This window comes from Magnolia sinica, chromosome 17 (assembly GCF_029962835.1).
Source record: "Magnolia sinica isolate HGM2019 chromosome 17, MsV1, whole genome shotgun sequence".
NCBI lineage: Eukaryota > Viridiplantae > Streptophyta > Magnoliopsida > Magnoliales > Magnoliaceae > Magnolia > Magnolia sinica.
Genome location: NC_080589.1, coordinates 12,811,332 through 12,837,224, shown reverse-complemented (window position 1 = coordinate 12,837,224; position 25,893 = coordinate 12,811,332). Strand labels below are relative to the sequence as shown.

At 39.3% G+C, this 25,893-nt stretch overlaps 1 protein-coding gene across 3 annotated transcripts in view; it reads right to left on the bottom strand.

The window, feature by feature from the left end:
• Nucleotides 1–25,480, bottom strand: part of LOC131231959 (ATP-dependent DNA helicase Q-like SIM) — a 59,531-nt gene extending 34,051 nt beyond the window's left edge. Inside the window, exons 1-7 of one of the 3 annotated variants that reach the window (XM_058228384.1) lie at nucleotides 25,349–25,434; nucleotides 17,828–17,881; nucleotides 16,992–17,709; nucleotides 14,186–14,405; nucleotides 13,979–14,089; nucleotides 13,635–13,824; nucleotides 996–1,347 (exon numbers count right to left, since the gene is read on the bottom strand). In XM_058228384.1, the coding sequence (XP_058084367.1) occupies nucleotides 996–1,347; nucleotides 13,635–13,824; nucleotides 13,979–14,089; nucleotides 14,186–14,405; nucleotides 16,992–17,658 (1,540 nt within the window). In that variant the 5' untranslated portion in view covers nucleotides 17,659–17,709; nucleotides 17,828–17,881; nucleotides 25,349–25,434. Of the gene's footprint in view, nucleotides 1–995; nucleotides 1,348–13,634; nucleotides 13,825–13,978; nucleotides 14,090–14,185; nucleotides 14,406–16,991; nucleotides 17,710–17,823; nucleotides 17,882–25,348 lie in introns of those variants that run through there. The other 2 variants (XM_058228381.1, XM_058228382.1) reach the window with 2 other exon arrangements.
• Between the last annotated feature and the right edge of the window lie 413 nt (nucleotides 25,481–25,893).

Below are 25,893 nucleotides of genomic sequence, written 5' to 3'. Positions count from 1 at the left end.
AATTGTCTAGCAAAATCTTCTCTCAAATCTCCCAAAAAACAGCGGCAAGTCGCAATCCTTAAAGAAAACTTCAACCGCAATTCAAACTCCACCACAAATCTCAAAAATCTCTGGCTGCAGATCTCCCTATCTTGAATCAAATCAAATCAGTGGGGTAAAAAAACACCCACGTCCCTCAAAACAAGATGAAATATATGTATAAAAGAAGGGAGGAAAAAGAGAAAGAACAAGAGAAAAAAATCAAGAGAGGAAGAAAAAGGAAGGAAGAAACCCTAGGAGCGATCCCTAGGCTCTATTACCTTGTAAAGAAGAAAAGCTTTGAAAGAAGGGAAAGACCAATAGTGTTGGATATCCAACCCCTATTGTTTTTATAAGACAAAATATGTAAAATTACATAGAGTACCCCTAAGTAAAAGGGCAAAATAGGAAACAAGAAATACCAAAGATATAATATAAAACTAACAGGCCCAAAGGCCCACAGCCCAAACCAAGGGCCCGTAACATCCCATATATATCATAACACTTCCCATGCTCTATACCCATACTCGGGTAACATAGATTTGTTCCCGCATATAATCCCATTTTAGTGTAGACAAAGTAAAAGCCCCTCATAGAAAACCACCTCCCATTCAATTCAGCCAGTTCCATTGAATGTACAATTAAATGAGGTTGGGGAATAAATGAGTTGTTGTTGAGAGATCCACTCTCCATTCTCACGAGAAACACTTCCCATTCATATCAGATGCCATTGACAGAAACCTTTAAGCTTGAAATTTTGCACAACTGTTAAATATAAGAACTAGAGGAGTCAAATACAAAACCTTTTGACTTTTAGCTCAGCGTAAACGGAATATGAAGGAACATCAATCAAATCCTATAGGTTGACTTGAAAGAAATGTGGTTCATGGTCAAGACAGAGGAAAGGAGTATAACATTATTTTAAATATTAAAAAAAAAAAAAAAAAAAAAAAGGTGTAGATGATGGGTATCAATACCATCCAAATCATCAACTCCCTGACAGATATCTAGCTCATCTTCTAGATACTCAACAGACAATTGATTCTCCTTAGAAGCAGCTACAACATTTTCATTTGCTGAACTTACTTCAGCACAACTCCCATCATCATGATCATCGTAAAAATTCTCAAAATTGTATGGAGATGTTTCATCCACATCAGATGCGCTATCATTTGCAGATCTGCTGGAGCTGTCAGAGTCATCCTTCGAATCAGGTAAAATGGTACCAGGTTCCCTGTAACCTATAACTCTTTCTGTGGTATAAGTATCTATTAATTCACGAAAGTCCTTGTCATAAGATGCTGCACGAGACGTCCTACTATGCTTCACCTGTGAATTGAAAAGGAGAAAAGAAAAATAGGAGAAAAGCAGAGAATGGAATAAGATGCTGACAGCAACAACAAAATCAATGAAGGATAACTCCACATGGACTTGCTGAACATACCAAATAACAACAAAGAATCGAATATAGAAAGACAATCAAGTTAAAGAACTATATGAAAGATAGCATAATGGCCACTGGAACATTAAACAAAATCCACATAATAAAATCACAAACCCGTATTCTTATCTACCATTTTCCTTGGGAAAAAAAAAAACATACTATACTCCTATTAATGGATGGATTATGCATTTACAAAATCTTAGTTGTAAAGATAATGGCCACTGGAACATTAAGAAACTACTAGAACTCAATGCTGCTCATTATATGTGAAGTATAAGGGAATGCCAAAGGTATCACATGGAAAGCAATCAGGTAGGTCTGCGGTCTAAGTATTCTAATCAATGTGAATGATGTTTTGTCCAACAAAAACTAAACTAATGTAATATATTTCCTGGCATTGCAAGTCTTGTGATTTATAGAGCAGGAAGCATGCCGTGCTGGTTATTTATGGGAGGACAACTAGGTCATGTCCAAAAGTGGTATGCCTTACAGTTGTTTTAGTAGGAGTACAACTAAGCTATAGAGTTCATAAGTGGCTCCTTATCATCATCATCATCATTATAACCTTGTCCCAGTTTTTTGGAGTCAGCTTTACATGTAGCTAAACATGCGTGAAACAGGAATTATCATGATTACTAGGCAAAAGATGTACGATTGGCTGCTTGACATCACTTCTTTAACCCTGCTTGGACCAATTGGCTTCAAGGTGAGATTTCCAGTTTTGCTCATATCATCATCCTAGCCTTTCTCCCAATAAATTGAGATTGGATTTTAAATAAATTGGCAAGAGTTGTATGATCTTCTGCCCACCATAAATGAACTTTCCTCTTTTTGCCTGCCTCTTTGAACCAGTCATGACAGAGGTTCACATTGACACCAAGCGCATGCGAACACAGTCCTTCCCAATACTGAGCCCCAGCTCAACTATTTGCATGCACAACCCAAAGGTTGAGCAAGTGAAGTAGGAGGGGCAGTCCCAATTATGTCTCAGATATTTAACAAAAAACCCTACACTTCAAAAATTCGTTTAACCCAAAATAGAAGGTGGACTGTGTTGAAGTTTGAACAATAAATTCTGGGTCATTTTTAAGCTTTTGGGGTTCTCGTTGTATTTGGATGATGCCTTATCATGCTTCTTTTTTGCAATAAAACTTTGAGATTCTTCAAAAAAAAATGGTAATTTATATGTTTAGAAAATAATGCTAAACTAACATTTTTCCTTTACATAAGAATTAACATTATTAAAAATAAATTTAAAAAAAAAAACACACACACACACACACACTAAAGATTCCTAAATAAATTAAACAGACTACTAAATAAACCCAAAACCAGTATTCCAGTCAGGCCCTTGCACACCCTACTACATATCTTGGCAATAAGTCCCCGAAATCTTGTCAAAACCACGTGATTTTGGGTGCATTTGAGAGCTAACTCAATTTACTTCCAAGTAGGAACAACTCTATGTCATTCAAACCAGTGTTTGAAATATCGGTATCGCGTTACGTATCACATTCTTGGGATACAGATATATATCGGTTATCGCATGGGATATATCGGTTGTATCGCATAATGTACCGATGTTACTGGAAACATTAGGAAATTGGTCGAATTTTTCAATGAAACTTTAGTGATTGTTTAAAAAAAAAAAAAATCAATACACACTTATAAATCAAAATATTTATTAAAAAAAAAAAAAAAAACAAGTGCACATAATATGTTTTCTTTATATAGAGTCCTAATTTATGCGTTGTCTAACTGAATTGATGCAAGTATATTCAAAGTATATTCATATAATTTATAAATGTAAGCAGACGTGTGGAAATACAAGCAATACATTCAAAAACGACAGAAGAATCACTAGATTTATGATTGGACACAAAGATTGCAATTGATTTGCGAGAAATTGAGAAATTTTGATTTTTTTTCAATTTTCAGCAACTCGGCCCATCTCCTCCAAATTTTGAAATCGAAGCTCCCAATCTATGATTTTTCATACAAAATATGAATATATATATGTGTGTGTGTGTGTGTGTGTGTGTGTGTGTTTTCTTTATATGGAATCCTAATTTATGTGTTGTCTAACTGAATTGATGCAAGTATATTCAAAGTATATTCATATAATTTATAAATGTAAGCAGACGTGTGGAAATACAAGCAATACATTCAAAAACGAAAGAAGAATCACTAGATTAGGTTACATACATATTTGAATCTATGATTGGACACAAAGATTGCAATCGATTTGCGAGAAATTGAGAAATTTTGTTTTTTTTTCAATTTTCAGCAACTTGGCCCATCTCCTCCAAATTTCAAAATCGAAGCTCCCAATCTATGATTTTTCATACAAAATATGAAAAAAAAAAAAAAAAAAAAAAAGGATTGAAAATCGAAAATGCTCACTGGATCAAACATGTGGGATATATCGCATTACTTGTACATTTCGCATCACACGGGTGGGATACAAGACATATCGTGGGATATATCGGCCGGTATTGTCGATATTTAAAACAATGATTCAAACATCATTTAGCACCCAAAAAGTAGCCCACAAAATAACTGATGGAAATGCACCATCATCATGTGACAAGTACACAAGTCATGCATCCTTAAAATAAAATGCTCACACCAATAAAAATAAAAATAAAAGAGGCTTTATCCTTTTCCCTCTTCTCATAACAAATCAATAAAAAAAGTACCTGGTAAGAGGCTGTTTTACAAATTTTAGGAAAGTAATTATTCCCTAGGATCCAAAGCCATTTGCCAAATGACATTGACACTGAATATTTATGGAAGTTAGAGTGAAATGTGTTGAAGGAGTTCACCTCATGCATGCTTATGCGAAGTACTACACAGATTTGAGCATCCTTTCTTCTGTACTCCTCAACATACTATTCTTGTAATATATTTTATTTATATTCATTTTTATCATCCATTAATTATGTCTAACCCTGTATTTTCTAAAGTTAGAATATCCTTTCTCTATAAGTTGTATCCTTCCTAGGAAATGAAGTGGAATATAAGAATATTCTTCATTCAAGCATCTTCTTTTCATTTTATATTTGTTTCTCTGTGAGATTTACATCTCACTGCATGGTATCGGAGTGGAGATCGCATTTAGATCCACAGATTTTAAAACATCTACTTCTTGAAGACCGTATGATTGCCTACATCAAGAATGGCCCACTTCCACTGATCAAAGGTGACGATCAAGAGAGATTTCAATAGAGAGGGATTTATTGTGACTACATTTTTTGGGATTTTTTTTGGCTCCTCAGAGGTCAGTTTCTCCATTTTTCTTCTATTTCAGAAAAAATGGTCAAGAATCAATCTCGACCATTGATCTGTCAGATTCCTTGGAGCTTGGACCTTAAACTTTACCCCTCTAGTCCTCGTTTTTCTGTATGAAATCTTTCCATGATTGCTGATCTTTAAAGAAATTGATTTCTTTGGATTTTTGGTTCAATCGTCCATTTTCTATCAAGCAACTTTGGACTGTTCATAATGTTCAAAACAAAAACTTTGGACTGTTCATACTTCTTTTACTGTTTCTCTTTATTAATACTGTTTAGTTGTTCAACAAGGGTCACTGTGTGGAACACACCTGTCTACCTGGTTGATCTTAAAAGTATGATCAGACCTGGACCTAAGCTTTGAGTCTCTTGTTGAGTTTCGTCATCCCTTTTTTTTCTCTTTATTCATGCTTGAACGCTTCAACTGATTGGATTTCAGTTTTTTTTTTTTTTTTTTTTGCTCTCTATTACAATTAATGATATTGTTGCATCTAGATCTCTCATCTAAATTATTACATCTGAGCCCTTTGTTATTGTAATTTTGACGGCTATGTCCTCTTCTGAAATTACATCTGGGATATCTGAATGGGCCTCTGAGATGCATCGTTCTGAAAATCCAAGTCTCCAAAGTAACAAATACTAAGTTGAACGAAACCAATTTCTTGCAATGGTCACAAGCAGTGTTCGAAATATCGGTATCGCGTTACGTATCATACCCTTGGAATACGGATACGTATCGGTTATCGCATGGGATATATCAGTTGTATCGTGTAATGTATCGCTGTTGTTGGAAACATGGGGAAACATTGGAAATTGGTCGAATTTTTCAAAGAAATTTTAGTGGTTGTTAAAAAAGACATCAATACACACTTACAAATCAAAACATAACAAAAAAAAAAAAAAAACTAGTGCACATAATAGGTTTTCTTTGTATGGGGTCCTAATCTATGCATTGTCGAACTGAATTAATGCAAGTACATTCAAAGTCTATTCATGTAATTTATAAATGTAAGAAGATGTGTGGAAACACAAGCAATACATTCAAAAGCAAAAGAAGAATCACTAGATTAGGTTACATACATGTTTGATTTTGATTTTTTTCAATTTTTTGCAACTCGTTCCTTCTCCTCCAAATCTCAAATCGAAGCTCCCAATCCATGATTTTTCATTTTTTTTCATGGATTTGTAACGATTTGACACTGATTTAACAAGATTTACAGGGAAAAAAAAGGATCGAAAATTTTTAAAAAATGCTCACCGGATGGGATATATCCCACTACTAGTGCGTTTCGTATCACACAGGTGGGATACAAGATATATCGTGGGATATATCGGCCAATATCGTCGATATTTAAAACACTGGTCACGAGCAGTAAAAATGTTTATTGGGGCAAGCAAAAACATGCATATATTGATGGGGCTTTAGTCAAACGACCTGAGAAAGATCTTAAATATAGGGACTGACAAGTGACAAGCCAACAATTTACTTGTAATGTCATGGTTGTTGTATTCTATGAGTAAAGAGACATTAGCAGGGGCTTGCTTCCCTATGCTAAAAAAACGTCTGGGACATAGAACATAGAGTTGCATTTGGATTGGAATAACATTGCCCAAATCTACCAGCTAGATCAGGAGATAGCTTCTCTTTGCCAAAATCAATGGCAGAATATGAAACAAAACTTCTAAGTCTCTGGTAGGAATTGGAACATTCTGAGGATGACAAGTTCTTTTGTCCAAAAGACATTAAAGCCAGGGACTTCAAAAAGGGTAATGTAACGGATGTTACGTAATAGTAATGATGATAACCGTTATGCGTTATGGGGTCGTAACGGCTGTCACAGAAGAATGGGCAATGACGGCCCGATAAAGGTCTCATACAGAGCCAAAACGGGTTTCCCCCTCCCCCTCAAAAATAAAAAAGTCGTATTGGCCATTACAGCCCATATCGTAATGGTAAAGGCGGTGACCATTACGGCTACCATTGCCATTGTGGAATACCTTGGTAGAAGCACCAGAAAAAAATTAACAGAAAAATGAAAGAAATTTGAGTTATTAGCATGATTGAATTGTGATTTTGAACCGATTCATATTCAAATCTTCGGGCATCAAACCCTATCCAGTCTCAGTAGCGTGCACACTGTTTTCCTCATAGACCAGGGACTTGGGAGAGTGATGGAAACATCGGTCGGTTCCTGCAATAGAAAAATCAACACTCATCTCCAAAGGGCCCTTGTCTCAAGGTAAAGGAGAACGTTTCTGTATTCATTATAAACAGAGGAATCATTTTGTTGATATTGTTGGAAGCTTCATGGTAACCTGCCTTCAATGACCAAATGAATAACTCATTGTACGTCTATTGGAACAAGAGTATCTTCCATTTCCAATCATACAACTGACCGCAATCGGAATGAATATGACTCCATGGCCATATAAGATGGCTAGTCCCCAAGGTAAGTTTGCATCCGAGTCCTCCAACCTTGTGCAAACAGGCACCAAATCTTCCTCTCTTCATGTTACTTCTACTGGCAGTCCCTAGGTGATTGACTCAGGCACCACCAATCACATGTCCAGTAGGCCCTAACTCTTTTCCTCTATCACCAACTCTACACTTGGCAAAGTGAAGGTAGCAGATGGCACCTTCATTGACATTAGAGAAAAGATATCATTCCCTCATCTTCACACATCTCCTTGCCCTCTGTCCTTTTTGTTCCAAAGCTTACTGCAAATTTGTTATTTGTTAGTTCTCTTCCCAAAACCCTGAAATGTTTTGTAACCTCTTTCCTAGATCGTTGCGTTTTACAGGACCTGTATAAGAAGAATGCGACTGGGATGCGAAGAGCATGGGTTATATCTTTTTGACTCTCATACCAGCTCCTAGGTTACTAGTTTTCTCAGAATGATTAAAGAATTCCACAGATGGCATTGTCACTTTGGTCACCATTCAACTCGAGTTCTAAATATGCTTTGACCCACTTCTATTGGTTGTAGTCCATTGTCATGTGATACCTGTGAACTCTCAAAGCATCAAAGGAGTATTTTTCTATAGTGAGAATAAACATTGTGGTACCCTCTTTTTACTTATTCATTCAGATGTATGGACAGCTCCTATTTTGGATTATTTAGGATTTTGTTAATTCGTATCTTTTATTGATGGTGCATCCCAGATGACTTGGGTATTTCTCATGAAACATAAAAGTGAAACATTTTATCATTTTCAGATTTTCACAAATGAGTACTTAAATCAAATTTCAGACTGATATCCAAACTCTATGCAACGACAATGGAGAAGAATATATGTCTGCGGAATTTCTAACCTACCTACAAAATTATACAATTGAGCTGTAGAGTACATCTTCTCATACTCAACAAAATGGAATTACGGAACGAAAAAAATTGCCACCTATTCGAAATAGCCCGTGCTCTTCTGGTAGAGATGAATTTTCGAAATTTCTACAGGTCAGAATCTATTCTTATTGCATGTTATTTAATGAATCATCTGCCGACTAGAGTTTTGGATAGGAAGATTCTCATTGATATATTGGGTTTTGCCTTTTAAAAAAATAGAGATATATTCGACTCTAAACATCATGTTTCAAATGTTCCTCTTTAAAGTATTTGGATGCGTCTGTTTTGTCTCCAACATTGATCTAAAAGGGAACAAACTCTCTTCAACCTCAAATGCATGTTTGTGTGCTATGCTCACTGTAGACAAGGATATAAGTGTATGAACTCCATAACCAAAATAAGGTATGTAACTATGGATGTCATTTTTTATGAATTAATTCACTATTATGCGAACAAGAGTGAGTGGTTACACGACTCATCACCATAACCTTTCTTAGGACTCAGATATTGATACATCTAACCCGTTTGTCTTATGACCTTCCTATTCATTACAAAAAAGGGGTATGTAGTTGCACATCTCACTCTATTTCTCAGTTTGTGTCCTATCAGAGATTGTCTCCATCATACAGGTCCTTTTCTTACATCTCTCACCTCTGTTTCTATTCCCACAAAGGTTGACATGGAGCTTAAACATCCATTGTGAAGACTGGCCATGGAAGAAGAAACAGTGGCCTTTGAGAAAAATCAAACATTGGAGATGACTATATTACTTGAAGGAAAGAGTCTCTTTGGCTGCAAAAGGGTATTCTCTACCAAACATCATCCTAATGGAAGTATTGCTCATTACAAAGCTAGATTGGTTGCAAAACGCTACACCCAGACCTATGGAGTCAGCTATTTGGAGACATTTGCGCCGATTACAAAGCTCAACTCACTTAAATTAGCCACTCTACTGTTGGAGTTGGCCATGGAGAATTTCTCGGACAACTTGCCTATATATCATATATGTTGCATGAGATTCCTAAGGTGTGAGAAGCTCTATTCGAGTACAGTTTGATGCCAAGTAGGACGCATCTCCCAAGTTCTTCATGTCGAAGGTGGTGGAAAGCCAGACCTTGGCTCCTATCATGAATCCAACATAATTCCCAATCAAAAGAATGTCACCCATGTATAGAACCAGGAAGCATAGTTTACTCCAGTGGATCAAAGGTAGACACGTTTCTTCTAGGTTGTTGATAAAGCCAAACGAGTGAATTGCTTCATCGAATCTGTGATTCCAACAGCTAGATGCTTGCATGAGGCCATATATAGACCTATAGACCTTGCACACCTTTAACTCCTGTTCAGGTTAGCGAAATCTCTTTAGCTACTCCATGTTATTTCTTCCTCTGGATAATCGTTGAGGACAACAGTCTTCATGTTCATCTGCCAAATCTCATAGTCCAACTTGCCAGCTATGCCTGGTAGGAAGTGGAATTGTGGATAGACTTCATCATGGCTAGACGTGCGAACGCCTCCTCATAGTTTATCCCTTATTTCTAAGGGTATCCTTTTGTAGAAAGCCTAGCCTTGTATCCACCTTTCCTTCTACATTCATTTTCTCTTGTAGATCCATTTGCATTCAATTGGTTTCACCTTTTCAAGTTTGTCTACAAGAATCCACACGTAGTTGGAATACATGGTTGACTACATCTTGGCATCCATAGCTACCACCCAATATCTCACATGTACACACTTTGTAAAAAATGCTTGATCTTCTTGAAAAAGTTTATATACATCCTCCTCCAGGCTTATACTCGAAAGGGGGAGACTCACCTTGTCTGTCGCCTAAAATAGGCTATTTACAGGTTGAAACAATTGCCGAGAGCCTGGTTTGAAAATTCAGCAATGCTCTTCTTAAATTTGGCTTTTCACGGTGTAGTTCTAGTCATTTCATGTTTGGTAAATGTCATAGCGAAAAAAACAATGGTTTAGATAGTCTACGTGGATGATATCGTTCTCTCAAGAAATGGCAAGGACAGCATTAAAGCCTTTTTTGCATCGATGTTTTGAAATCAAAGATCTTGGTCCATAAAAGTATTTTCTCGATATCAAACCTGCTCAGTCAGAAAAGGGAATAGTTCTTTCCCAACGTAAGTATGCCCTGGATCTACTTTGGGAGACTGACAATCTTGGTTGCAACCTATTCATACCCCTCTTCATCCCAACTGTAAAATCCAGTTAGATAATGGTGAACCTCTTCTAGATCCTTGAGTGTTTCAAAAGATAGTCTAGATACTGCACATGTTGTTGGAGTTATAAGTCAATTCATGCATCCCCCTCACTCACACACATACCCACGTGCGCACACGTGCTCCCCTATGAACCGTATATATACTTATATATATATATAGAGAGAGAGAGAGAGAGAGATGATGTCACACGCACCGGCGCGCAAGGTGATATTAGCACACCTATTTTTTCAACCTTTGGATTATTTTGATGCCCTAAGATTAGAAACAACTTTCAAAGAAGAAGAAAGAAAGAGACTTGGGTGTGGAAAATACTAGCTGGTTGTCAGAGAGTCTCGCACTTGATTCTCACGATCCCTCCCTATTCACAGAAGTATATTGTGTGTGCCAACGTCACCAAGATCTGTGGGCCCCACTATGATACATGTGTCATAACGACACCGCCCATCCATTTGGAGAGATCATTTTAGGGCATGAGTCCAAAAATGAGGCATATCCAAATCTCAAGTGGACCACACCACAAAAAGCAGTGGGGACAATAATGCCCACCATTGAAACCTTCCTAAGGCCCACCATGATCTTTATTTGCCATCCAACCTATTCATAAGGTGTCACATACCTGGATTAAGGGAAGAAACAAATGTTTGATTGATCCAAAACTTTTGTGGGCCCCCATTGCTTTTTGTGGTGTGGTCCACTTGAGATATAGATCTACCTCATTTTTTAAGCTCATGCCTTAAAATGATCTCGCCAAATGGACGGACGGTTTGGATATGACACATACATCATAGATTCATAGTGGGTCCCACAGAACTTAGTGACATCGACACACCATGGTGGTGCATACCATGCAATCCACTTTCGATTCTCGTGTCATCCCACTCAGATGTGGATGGCCTAGGAAAGCCTTTCACAAAACTTATTGTAGGTGGGGCCACCGTGATGCTTGTGAGAAATCCACCCCGTCCATCCATTTCGCCAGATCATGTTAGGACATGGACCCGAAATGAGGCAGATCCAAAACTCAAGTGGGGCACATGACAAGAAAAAGTGGGTAGGAAAGTGCCTACCGTTGAAACCTCTCTGGGGTCCACCATGATGTTTATATGCCGTCCATACCGTTCATCAAGTCATTCCTACTGGGATGAACTGAAAACACAAAAATACTAGCCTAACCAAAAAGTTTTGTGACCCCACGAATGTTTCAATGGTGCACGTTCAATGCTCATTGTTTCTTGTTGTGCAACCCACTCTAGTTTTGGATCTACGTCATTTTTTGGACTATGGTATAACATGACCTATCAAAACGGATGGATGGGGTGGATTTCTCAAAAGCATCACAGTGGGCCCCACCTAGCTTCCACAATGAAAGGCGTTGGTAGGCAATCCGTGTTTGAGTGGGATGGCGAGGTGCAACTTCAGTGCATCCCCAGATCCACCCAAGTGGGTGATCCCTGACTATAAGGCCCACCATGATGTATGTTCCCTACATCCATGCAGTCCATCCATTTTAATAGCTCATTTTAGGGCGTGATCCCAAAAAAATGAAGCAAATCCAAATCTTAGGTGGACCACACCACAGGAAATAGCAGTTATTGAATACCCACCGTTAAAAACTCTTGGGGGCCACCAGGATGTGTTTTTACCATCCAACCTGTTGATAAGGTCACAGAGACATGGATGAAAGAACCACATAAATATCAATTTGATCCAAATTTTTTGTGCCCCAAAAGAACTTTTTAATAGTGGGTATTCAATAACCATTGTTCCTATGGTGGAAGATTTGAATCTGCTTCATATTTTGGATCATGTCCTAAAATGAACTATCAAAATGGATGGATCGTGGATGTATGGTGCATACATCATAGTGGGCCCCACAGTCAGGGATCCACCCACCTTGCTAGATTCGAGGATCCAACGAAGCTACGCATGATGGCATGAGAATCGGAAGTGGATTGCGTGGTTTGCCACACACCACCAACCTCAGTGGTGTGTCGACGTCACCAAGTTCCATGGGACCCACTATGATATGTCTTATATCCACATCGTCCATCCATTTTAGGAGATTATTTTAGGGCATGGGCCAAAAAATAGGCAGATCTAAATCTCAAGTGGACCACACCGCAGAAAGCAGTGACAATTAAACACTTACCATTGAAAGCTTCTTGGAGCCAACAGAAGTTTTGGATCAAGCTGATATTTGCGATTTCCCTTCATCTAGGTCTATGTAACCTTATAAACAAGTTGGATGGCAAATAAACATCATGGTGGGCCCTAGGAAGGTTCCAACGGTAGGAGTCATTGTCCCCACTGCTTTCTGCGTCATGGTCCACTTGAGCTTTGGATCTACCTCATTTTTGGGTCCATGATTTAAAATGATCTCGCAAAATGGATGGATGGTGTAGATATAACACATACATCATGGTGGGGCCCACATAACTTGGTGAGGTGCAGGAGAGAATGAGAGAGCCAAGAACAGGTGCACAAATAAGAACTCGAGCACCGGTGCACAACTTGGTGAGGTCCAGGGGAGAATGAGAAAGCTAAGAACAGGTGCGCAAATAAGAACTTGAGCACCGGTGCACATGAGATCATCTCTCTCTCTCTCTCTCTCTCTCTCTCTCTCTCTCTCTCTCTCTCTCTCTCTCTATATATATATATATATATATATAGAGAGAGAGAGAGAGAGAGCTGAACACATAAAAGTTACCGTCACTTCATCAAGGAGAAGATTGCTATAAAATAAATCATTACTCCCTGTATGTTGTATTCGTTCTAAAGAGCAATTAGCATATGTGTTTACCAAATCTCTCCTAAGGATCACCTCACTTCTACAAGCAAGCTGAGCATGATCAATATCTATGCTCCATCTTGAGGGGAGTGTTGAAAGAGTTCACCTTGACCATACTCCTATAAAAGAATGATACAAATTTAGGTATCCTTCCTTCTATACTCCTCAATGTACCATTCTTGTAATACATTCTATTTAGATTCATTCTTATCATGTATTAATTAGGTCTTGTCCCGAATTTTCAAAAATTAGAGTATCCTCTCTCTATAAGTTGCATCCTTCTTGAGAACTGAAGTAGAAAATAAGAATCTTCTTCATTCAAGCATCCCTACTCTGTGAGATTTACATCCCAATACAGAATGTCCTCAATGAAAGTGTAAACTATTTAGCAATAGCAGTCAATTATTAACTATTATAATTGCGTTTTACAAACTAAATAACCAAGTCCTTTATCCGTAGAAGGAAAAAAAAAAAAAAAAAGCTAGAAAACATGAGCAAGATCAATAACTCACGGAAAATCGAAGATTTGGTCGGAAGAATGAAGTGAAAACAATCTTTGTTTCCTTTGACATGCACAATGACTTGAGAATGTCTTCTCGAACATGGATTGTAGCAGTAGCAGTCAATGCCATCAGTGGTATATCAAACTCTAAAGATTTCAAACTGCTGGCCTTGAAATTCTCTCTCAATACAGATAAACGCCTAAAATGCATAAGCGAAACAATTATAAGAAACTCAGTCGCCTGACTTATCCAACCAAAAAGGTGCAGGCATTGTTAACAGTATTCATTTGCTTCAAATGACCCTGCTCACTGCTATGCTATTCAGAGTATATAGACTCTATGTAGGATTAGACCTGTAATCAGGTCGGAAATCATGACCCCACTTGGAGATACAATGGACTTCATCAATGGCAAAAAGTGCAATTCCGCGATTTTCTGCAAGCCTCTGGAGTGGTTCTATGAGTCTGCAAAGAACAAGAGAGCATATTCTCAAAAGATTTACTTAACAGACACCTCATTGCATTGAGAGCACAAATCATACATTCGGATAAAGCCTCTACCTCAATACCGTTTCAGGGCAATCATAGACAACCCCGTACATGCCGCTCATTGCTTTATGCTCAACGCTACGGTCAGTTTGTCCAGATCCAAGGAAGCAAGCAGACACCCCATGTTTTGCTAGTTTTAGACATTGATCGTGCATCAAACTTATCAAGGGTGAAATTACAACAACCACCTTTCCAGTTAACATTGCAGGAATCTGAAAGCAGAGAGATTTTCCTACAAAAACAGTAATTTTTTAGGTCTAAATCAAACCATGTTATTGAGATCCAACACAAATACATAATGGACTACCACCCACCGAATAACACACACACACACACACACACACACACACACACAAAGGAGCCCAGACACATATATATCAAGTGCAAACATCTACAGTGTAATATAGTGCAAAGGGTTGTTTTGGGCCTCATTTTGATGTGTTGATGAGATCTCCTCCGACCACCTTGCACACCATCCCTTGTTTGGCCATAGGCCCAAAAACCAGGTCAATCTCTGACTCGGGTGGGCCACACGAGTCGGGGCAGTTGGGAGGGGGACACCCACCATTGATTTCAGTCAGACCCACCCATGTTTTAGAATAGTCTGATATTTTATGTGCGTTGTCATCTAGGGCGGATGTTTCATATCGATGGATTAGATGACATTTACACAACACAGTAAGAGCTCTACAAGAATCAAGGGTGGCAATCCTCTATCAACTCTTCCTGCTCATGTGGCTCACTCGAGTCATGGATTGGCCTAATTTTGGGCCCAAAGCCAAACAAGGGATGGAGTGTAAGATGGACGCATTGAATCTCATCAACACATCATAGTGGGGCCCACAGCAGCCGTTTGCACTATAATATAGTGAAAACATTTGCTCTCTTGTTAAAGTGCTCCTAGTTGCATTTTGTTGCATTGGGGCACTTGCACTGTCGAATCCATTGATCTAGATTGTTCATTAGGTCTAAGCACATTTCGTGGGCAACCATGCAAGCATCACACTAATGTGACAGATATTAAACATTCAATCACTAATCTTTAATATGGAAAGTCAAGATCATTTACATAAAAATAGGTCCATTTAACAATTTGATCCATCAATTTGTTAGAGACCATCATGGATTGTTAATGATTTCACTTTTGATAGGCAATCGTAGCCTTCCCATCCATGGCTTTGGGAGAAGGATGGTTAGAGAAAATAAGTCCAAATCAACGATGGACTGAATCAGCTAGTCAGTACAATTCTTGCATGGTAACCTGAGAAATGTGTCTGGACTTAATGGACAGTTCAGATCAATGATAGGATTCTCAAACTTAACTAAGGCAACTAGGAGCACTATAGCTCTTATAGTTCTCTGAGAGCACTAGAGCACTTCTCATACAAACATACACATACATATATTTGTGTGTGTGTGTGTGAGGTCTCAAGTCCAACTGATTGGACCACAAGTTATGGTCCACCTAGCGGATACCTTCTAACTTATTAAGTGCAGGAGAAATTAAACCCGTTCAATAGATTGGGCCCACCATGAGAAACATTTTATGCAAAAATCGGCCCTGTCCACTTACCAAGTGGACCACTCTTGTATTTTGCTATTTATCAATGGCTATACACTGCTTTTCTATGGTGTGGCTCACTTGATGAGTGGACAGGGCTGATTTTTGCAAGTGGTGGTCCTCATGGTGGGGCCAACATATTAGGAGGATTAGATGCCATAAGCACTTAACAGGTTGGAAGTTATCCACTGGGTGAACCATAAACTGTGACTTGAGAGCCCCTGTGTATGTGTACATACAGAGATACATATATTGCTAACCTCCCCACCTTTCCCCTAACCTTTTGAATGCCACATGGGACACCAATCATCAATCCGGATACCATTGGAAGCAAGCCACGGTACAAAAGTCACGCCAATCGGATGATCATAACCCTTTGAATGAGGCCAATTTGTTAGAATTGTCCATTATTTAAGTACCATAGATCACATGGTTAGAATAATCGAACCAAAATGCTACTTTAGAATCATAAGCAATACAAAGTGGGATCTATCAAATAGATGTTTCAAAATGATGATTGGACCTATTTTGTTTCTCCGCTCAATCTTGAATGTCCATTTTCCATACTATGATCGGATGTTTAGGATCATCCATTGGCATGATTTTCACACCATGGTTTGTCCCTAGTTGTACGAAAGAGTGGACAGTTCAGATCGATGATTAGCTATCCCAAGTGTCAATTAAAAGCTTTGGGGGCGTTGCCAACATCCCCATGAATGTATATGTATGTATGTATAGGAAACGCTAACATCACTGCCTTCATGAGGAGGGATCAACATCCGCTAAGCATTCAAGTGGCACATGGGATGGATCAATTTGGGCCATCTATTCATTCATATAACCAAGGCAAGCCATGGTGCAAAAATCAAGTCAATCAGATGGTCCTTAACATCCAATTAATAGTAAACAATGGACAATCAAGATTGAGCATCTATTCAATAGATCCACTTTGTGCTGCATATGATTTCAAAGTAGCATTTTGTTTAGATGATTCTAACCATGTGAGTTATGACTTGTAAAAAACTGACAGTTGTAACAAAAGGGCCCCATTCAAAGGTCAAGACCATCCAATCAACATGATTCTTGCACCATGGCTCGTTCCCAATGGTACTATTTAAAGGAAGGTCCAGATTAAATGGTTAGGCATGCCACATGTCATTCAAAAGGGTTGGGGACATTAGCTTTTCCACTAAAGATATAATTATACATACACATATATATATATAGAAGATTTCTGCATAGGTAGATGAGAAGTACCAGATCCTGTTGCAGCAAGAACAAGAGAATCTCGGTTTGCTAACCAAGCCTCTAGGGCTTCCTTCTGGAAACTCTTCAAGGGTGAAAATCCAAAATGCTTCTGCAAAAGAATATTGACTTTATGTTCCCAGTCTGTCCCGATTGCTTGGTTGCATGAGCTATACTGTGAACTGCCATTCTCCTGCTCCAACTTAACGATAGGCATGGGAACATTTGATTTGGGTTGAGATGATTCAGTTGCAGGCTCCGGCTTACAATTCATATGAGGAGAGAATTTACTTTCTTCCATGTGCCTAGAGTCAGAACCCTCTAAGATAGAAGTGGAAACATCAGAAACGCCACCGGGCTTGCTTTTCTTCGCTTTACCTGAATGGAGATGTCCGCTGATGCTAGACTGTTTCAGACGGTCCCGAGGAAATGAAGACGAAGTCCTTTTACCAAAAGTGCTTGCTTGGCTGGTAGAACAATTATATAAAGTCGATGACCTCTCATGATTCAAATTTTGACCTGTTTTATTTTTGCAAGAACCACCCTTCAAAATGAACTCAACCGCATCATGGAGGCATGGTCCGACGGCTTTGATGGCTTCTATAGCTTTAGGGAATTCAAATCCCATGTCAATCAGTTCAGCAATGACATGATCGGAGGATATGTCATTTCCATCCATGGACGAAGTCACTTAGTTAATCCCAAGCAACATTGGCCGAGACAGGATCATCTGAGATTTGCATTATGAATAAATTAAATAGCTATCTTTCCATACTAGCTATGTAAAATGAGAATGTCTGCTGATTATTCATGCTCTTTCACAAAGAAAAAAAAAAAATTCCACCTACAGCTGCCAAGAACTGCATACAAAAGGGCAATGACTGAGTCTTCGTAATAAGCATCTGATTGAAGGACAAAAACAAGAACCTATCACACAGCAATAAAGATATACATGGGCCGATTCCCGACTAAACAAGTAATGCAACTACATGAATAAGAATGAAAGATGTCTTTTTCTAATTTATGTAGGAAGTTCATCTCTAGCGGACAATCCCAAATATTCATACTGCTGAATGACTTCTCAACATGTCACACACATGCCAGTAAGGTTATTTGGAGAAACCCTAAATTTATCTTCTTCTTTTTTATCAAATTTTACCATAGTTTTTAGCTATTAATATGGCATGTATATACTTTTATTATCTAGACATTTGTCCTATATTCTATGCCTTAACAAACTAACATTTAAATAGAGGTTCTGTAATAGCCCTATTCATCTACATGCTAGCACACATGCCAATAAGGTGCATGTCTGCATAACTTGAACCTTCCATGAGATGGGCCACATTGTTAAGATCCTCTATCCCAAAAATCAGGCCAGTTCACTCCTACGGTAAGCAAGAGAACACGAAACAAACAGATGGCCCAAATGATACTTTTCTAGCCCTCCTCTTTTTCTAGCCAACCTTAGGAGTGAACCGGGCCAAGCACTGCAATCTGCCACCATGTCTGATATAACTAGGCCCCGGCAATATGTGATGGGCCTGCTGGGAGCAAGTTACCTGGCAGCTTTTTGATGGCCAGGTGAATATAGATCCCATTTGCATGGACATTTAACGGCACAAGATAACCTGCTGTGCAATGGCATTGCCATTTTTACCTTTCCCTATAAGCTATCAAAACTAAAGCAACGACTTCTGCCATGAAACATCATATAGAGTAGATGCTAAATTGATCAAATATAGAGAACCATAATTCACTACATTCAATGAACTTCAACACAACACTGATATTCAAGAATCTCCAAAATTGCATATTGATCTTTTTCCTCAAGGCACTGGATAAAGAAAAAAGTAAATGAGAAATGTTTAAGTGCACATGTTTCACTTGAATTCCCAGGTGAAACATGCCAGCCATGTACAAGATCCAGGTTACTCATCCAGCAGGCCACACCATATATCAGCCATGGCTGGAAAAAGAAGCTGGTTGGAATCCTAAATGCTCAATATGAGGGAAACTTTACCACTGCCCCTCCCGCAACCTATTCCAATAATGCAGTTATGATCATCTCATCAGACCAGTTTTTTGGGTCATGGCCTATATATGGTGCAGCCCACCAAATGCATGAACCTCCTCTACCACATGTCCGATTGTGCGCATAAACATGAGCTAAACGTCTTGTGCATGTCTGCCATCCAAAAGATTCAGGGGACCACACCATATACATGATATGGATGACTCATCCGGCGAGTGCAGCATATATATGACTCAGCCAGCAAAACAAGCCTATCTGATTGAAAATTTTACCACTGCCCATTCTTCACGTGTTCTACAGATAGGGTCCATTCAGCCCAATTTTTCAGCACACGAGACGAGTGGACCACATCTATCATGTTTCTAACTATTGTACAAAAAACGTGAGCGAAAAAGCTGAGTGTAATTACCAAACATCAAAGTAAATATCTCATTCCAGTGTTCAAAATTTACAATTCAAAAGAATCAAAGAATTCAAAAACAATCCAAATAATCAACACATATGGCATTGGGAAACATTGTAGGAAAATGACCATGCATCATCAACTGCATGGAAACTTACAATTTAGTCAAGCTCACTAGAACACTTGAATACTCCAACTGACTGATCTAATTTACCCAATGAGTTCCACCATACATTTCTTGGGATGCCATGCAAAAATCATACAGATTAGACCATTCTAACTATCTGATAAATGGTCTTGTAAAATGGACAAACAAGATGATTTATATAAAAACATGTCTCATCAACAATTTGAACCACTTACTTGGTGAGGCTCATCATGGATCACTTATGTTCCTAAAGAATCACTTCAATCCAAGGTATTCAAAATCGGTTACGTAACGGCCGTTACATAAAAGTAACGGTCATAACTATTACGTGTTACGGGGTCGAAACAGCTGTTACAGAAAAATAGGCTATAACGGCCCCATGACGGTCCAGTAACAGTTTTTAAAAAAAATAGGCCGTATCATAATGGTAACGGTGGTGGCCGTTACGGCCACCGTTACCGTTTTGGAACACCTTGCTTCAATCAGCCAATCCTAACCATCCAATCCATGGCTTCAAAAATGGAAGGCTGTAAAAAAGAAGCCAAGCTTATCGATGGATCACTACAGAGAATGCATGTGGTGTATTATATTTTGTATTTACCTTTACTTTCTTTTTTAGTGTATGCATAAGCATAGTGTTGTGTGCTCCTACGGAGTTTGTATTTGTGTCACTAGCAATATAATAAGAGGATAAGCCCTAACACAACTCAAGCTTTTCTCTCAAACCCTCCCTCTCCACTCTCTCTTTTCCTCTTATTTCCTTTTTCCTTTTTTCTTCCTTTCAATCCCTCAATCCATCCAAAGCAACTTGGTATCAAAGCAAGGGACTGCGAGTTGATAGGCATTAGTGGTGCACATTGAACTAGTAAAGAACTGTGGAACTGGACCGGAACCGACCAAACGGTCCGGTTTGGTCCGGTTCTAGAGTGCACCGGTTCCGGTTCTAGTTCCGAAAATCAAAGAACCTTTAAGTTCGGTTTGGTTCGGTTCCAGTTTAGGGGTATGTAGAACCGATCCGAACCGTGAACCAAACCATGGAACTGAACCTAGAACCAAATATGGAACCAAACTTAAATCTTAAAAAAAAACAAAAAAACAAAAACCTTAAGTCTGTCTACCCGACCCCCTGCCCTCTCTCTCTCTCTCTCATTGCTCTCTCTCTCGCCGCCACCGGCCCTCTCTCTCTCTTGTTGCTCCTCTCTCGCCGCCTCTGACCCCCCCTCTCTCTCTCTACTCCTCTCTCTCTCTCTCGCCGATCCTCTCTCTCGCTGCTCCTCTTACCTCTCGTTGGTCCCCTCTCTCTCTCTCTCTCTCTCTCTCTCTCTCTCTCTCTCACCATTCACCACAGCCACGGCATCTCCCGCTCTCTCCATCTCTCTCACTCTCTCTCGATTTTAAAAAGCCCAGAACCATGGAACCGATCCGGAACCAATCTGGTTTTCACGGTCCAATTCCAGTTCAGTTCTAGGGTTCTAGTGGTCCGGTTCCGGTTCCAAAAATCCTAGAACCGTGTGGAACGGTTCGGTTCCGGTTTCACCCCAGAACCAAACCGAATCGACCCGTGTGCACCCCTAATTGGCATTACCAAAACCTACTAACATCAGCAACCGAGCGGCTGATGTCAACATTGTACATTTCGTGTGGATCGTTTTCCAACAGGAAGAACATGGTTTGAAGTAGCTCGTTTTTAGGAGATTTATGGTGATTTTTGCAAAATTTTTGGAGGCCATTTGAGGTATGTTTGGACCATTTTTTACATTCGACAAAAAAAAAACCCAAAAGTTTCGATGATTCCTCTCAAATCGGTGGACGTTTCTTTGATTTTTCTTCATAGTGGGGGTTGGATTCATGGTTCCTGATGATCCATGGAGTTTTTACCTCATGTTGGGAGGAGAAAGAGTAGGGAACCAAATGGTGGTCTGGTTGTACCGTTTATGGGGCTTGGGGCTCGGGGCTTGGGGCCGTACACCTAATCTCTCATGTATGTCTAAGGAGATGATCTAGTGTAGAGGGTGGCCTCCTTGCCTGATTCAGATCTTGACATCTCGTTGTAAGCGCGGTTGTTGCTCTCCTCTTCTAAAACTACTTTTGGGACCTCAGGTCCTCTTCTTCTTCTTCTTCTTCTTCTTCTTCTTCTTTTTTATGACGTTAGGGTGTCCCCACCCCATTTTGAGGTGAGACTACTCCCTGCAGGTGCACGCAATCACCCGCAAACCACGCGCATCGGGTAATCCCGAGGAGGGGAATTGAACTCGCATCTGTGGGGAGCACACCCACAACGCTTGTCATTCGCCCAAACCCCGTGTGGGTGACCTCAAGTTCTCTTCTAGAACCCAGATCCGTACAAATCTGAAAGTTTCTCATCGTGTGTGCTCTCATGTAGTTGTTGTGGCTTTGTTGTGTGTTGTCAGGCCCCTATGGAGGACAAACCTCTTCCATATTCAGAGTTGGATCATCATAATCACATCCCTTGTTGATTACTACAGTAAAATTAAATGGCAACAACTATTTGCATTGGAACCAATCAATGAAATTGTTTTTAAGATGAAGGGATAGACTTTCTTACGCACTAGATGAAGCCCCAAATACTTCATATAGGAATTTCAAGACTTGTACCAAAGAGAACTACCAAGTCATGGCTTGGTTGCTTAGCAGTATGAAACCTACTGTGAGTAATTCAGTTATATTTATGACATCTACCAAGAGGATATGGGACACCCTTCATGATATGTATTCAAAGGCCTAGAATGTATCTAGAATTTTCCAGTTGACATCAGATAACAGGAAATTCCAACAAGATTCAAGATCCCTGAAAGAGTCTTTTTTAGCTCTTTGAGGTAGGTGGGATGAGTTGGATCTCTATCATCCACTCTCTATCATGCAATTTCTATCTGAACTCAATTTTGAGTATTATAGTATTCGGAAGCAGATCATAGTCATGGACCCTCTTCCTTGTCTAAAAGCCATCTATGCCATGTGTCAAAGGCCGATACATCATCCAACCCCACTTTTGCTCCTCATGATCGATCTGCTTATATTGATGGGGACCGACCTCCCTTTAGCCACGGGACTCGAGCTCCAATGTGGAGTTGTCAGGGAAGTGAACACGATAGTAGATCAAGTAATCAAGGCAAGGGTCGTGACACTGATCAGGGTAGCCGCAGTAGTCAAGGCCACGATGGACGAGGTCGGGGACATAATGGACCACACCTCCTTACACATTGTGGGCGAACAAATCACTCTGTTGATAGGTGATGGGATCTTGTTGGGCGTCCATCTTGGGCTGGCATATCCGTAGCCAATAGTACCTTCACTAGCTCTGAGAAGACTTCACAGCCGCCTGTAGTGGAGAAGCCTTCCTCAAGTGATTTAATTCTTTTGTCTCGTAAGGCCTACGATGCATTGATGTGATTTTATGTTCATGATATTCCTGATACTTCCAGAGCCACGATAGCCCAATTAGGTACTGCTCTCAATATGTCCTCTTCTCCTTCCTCCCTGATCATTGACTTCAGATCCATCTCTTACATGACTAGTAAGTCTCATCTGATTATCTTTCTTTTATTCAATCACACTTTGTCATTGTTGTTAATGGAAACCAAACTCTTGTAACTGGAACAGGTTCCATCAAGCTCTTTCCCTCTATGCATGTGTCATCGGTTTTACATCCCTAATTTTCCCCTTAATTTATTATCTATCAATTCACTTACAAAATCTCTGAATTGCTCAATAACCTTTTTTTCATTCTTGTTGTGTGTTTCAGAACCTCTAGCTGAAATAGATGATTGTTGGGTGCCATGAACGTAAAGGCATTTATGTCTTGGATGATGCACCTACGATAACATTTAGTGCCTTGTCCTTAGAAAGAAAGTCTGTGTTTAAATGGCATTACCACCTCAGGTGTCCATCTTTGTCTAGGTTAAAACTTTTATTTTCTTCAATTTTTGTATCTATTCTCTTGTGTTTGAAACTTGTGAATTCTCCAAACATCATTGGACTATCTTTCCTCCCAGTTCATCTAAGAAAAAATCCAAACCATTTAAGTTAGTCCACTCTGATGTTTAGGGCCCTACTCTTGTTATCTCTCTTTTTTAATATAAATATTTTGTTACTTTCATTGATGATTGCACTAAGATGATATGGGTTTGTCTTCTAAAATTTAAGCATGAAGTGTTTGATATGTTTAAGGTATCCTATCATGGGGTGGTTTACCCAATTTCAATATCCTATCAAAATTCTACATTCTGATAATGGGGGGAGTACATGTCGCATGCCTTTCTGACCTTCTTGCAGGACCATGGTGTTTTATCTCGTACTTCATGTCCACAAACTCCTCGACAAAATATATTGAGTTATCGAAATTCTACAATATCAATGGATGTTTGGATGGAAGGTTGCGTGGATGATTGAATGGTTAGATGGGATGGATGGGATGGTTAGACTGTTTCTTACGACGACACATGCTTTTAAGCCCCCATTAAATAGAAACTTATTCTGTATTCATTCTTTTTGCAAATTTTTTTTTCTTAAATATGCAAATATGTGTATTTTACCATCTCCTAAAGTTTCACTGAAAATTCTACTGTTTTCCCCATGTTTTCCCACATTTCTGGTTATCAGCGATATTATTGACAATATCGATATTGTTTCTGTAACCCTGGCCAACGAAACGTGTAGCGATACCGATACTTCGAACACTGCATATAACCAAGAATCAAACACATCAATCCAGGATTAAGCACATTGATTTGCGGTATCGTTGGATACAAGATGTGTTAGAGTCAGGCTTTTAGAGCTGCAAAAAGTTCCTACAGAAATAAATCCATCATACCTGATTATGAAACCTTTACTAAAGTACAGGTTGGAGCTTTGTCGAGCCCTGGTGGGGCTTGATATCAAATCAACATTGGCTCGTTGGGCCAATTGCTAGGAAAGATGGTGCCTCCCTCATGAGTCTGGAAGGAGAGATTGTTGGGTATGTTCACACACGCACATGCACACGCGCGTACTTCTTTCTTATTTTCCCCTTCTACGAGAGAATATAGAGATGTTGTAAAGAAAAGAGTAGAGAAAAAGAGAAAGTACTACAACCTAAATCCTAAGTAGAGATTTCCTCACAGAGAGTGAGATATCTTGTTTTCTCTTCTCAAGTGAAAGGGGAGTTTCTTGTACGCATGAAAAAGTGATCCTCAAGCAAGTGCTAACTTGAGAAGAAAGCCTGTATTCCCATTCTTGCATGGAGGAGTTCATTGGCCGCTATGTGGTTTCACCTCTTTGATTGAGAGGGTTTTCCATACAAATCAGTGTGTTCTTCTCTTGCACTCGTCTCTTTATTTTCTCTCTTAGATATATTGGTTGTGGTTGTGTGGATTGACTTGTATACTTTTGTTGGTATCCCTTGTGTTTGTGGAAATTCCTAAATGATTCACATATAGGGGAAAGTTCCGCATCTCCCATCAATGTTTGCATGGCAACCCAAGGAAAGTATCCTAGTTCTAAAGGACAGTCCGGATCAGTCGATTGGACTGCTAATGCGTCCTGGTGAGTCGCCAAAATGGTGAATCACCATGTCGCAACCGACATGTGATCATTTCTCTTATATGCATTGCTAAAATTCATCAAACCAGTGATTTCCGAACGCATGTATACATTAAGAATTCATCTGTCATAGAAAATCAATCCGGAAATATTGCGATTGAAGAATTTCGTTATCGCTGTTTTGAAAAAAGATGAAAAAAAAATCAAAATTGGAATCTATCAGAGTAAGATTACGAGCAATGCACCTGACGTTTGGTACCGTTTCTAGATCGAAATCGCTGAGAGAGAGAGAGAGAGTTTTCAACGGCAGCTATACCGCGAAATTGCAAACGATGGACAGATTTTTGGAGGACCGGATACCTCTAGTTTTACGCGGACGCGGCTTCGGTGATACCCGGATCCACCAAGCTGGGTGGATACCTGACTGTGGGGGCCACCTTTATGGACGAAACTTAAATCCACGCCATCCATCCGTTTTTAAAGATCATTTTATTGACTAATTCCAAAGATGAAGCATATAAAAATCTTATATGGACCACACCATAGGAAAAGTGGTGATTGAATTCCTACCATTAAAAACTTCTTGGGGGGCCACCGGAAAATCTTTTTCCATCCAACCTGTTGATAAGGTCAGAAAGACATGGATGAAAGTATCACACAAATATAGATTAATCAAAATATTTGTGGCCCATGAAAAGTCACAAATATAGATTAATCAAAATATTTGTGGCCCATGAAAAGTTTTTAATGGTCAATCACCGCTATTTCCTATGGTGTGGTCAAATGAGAT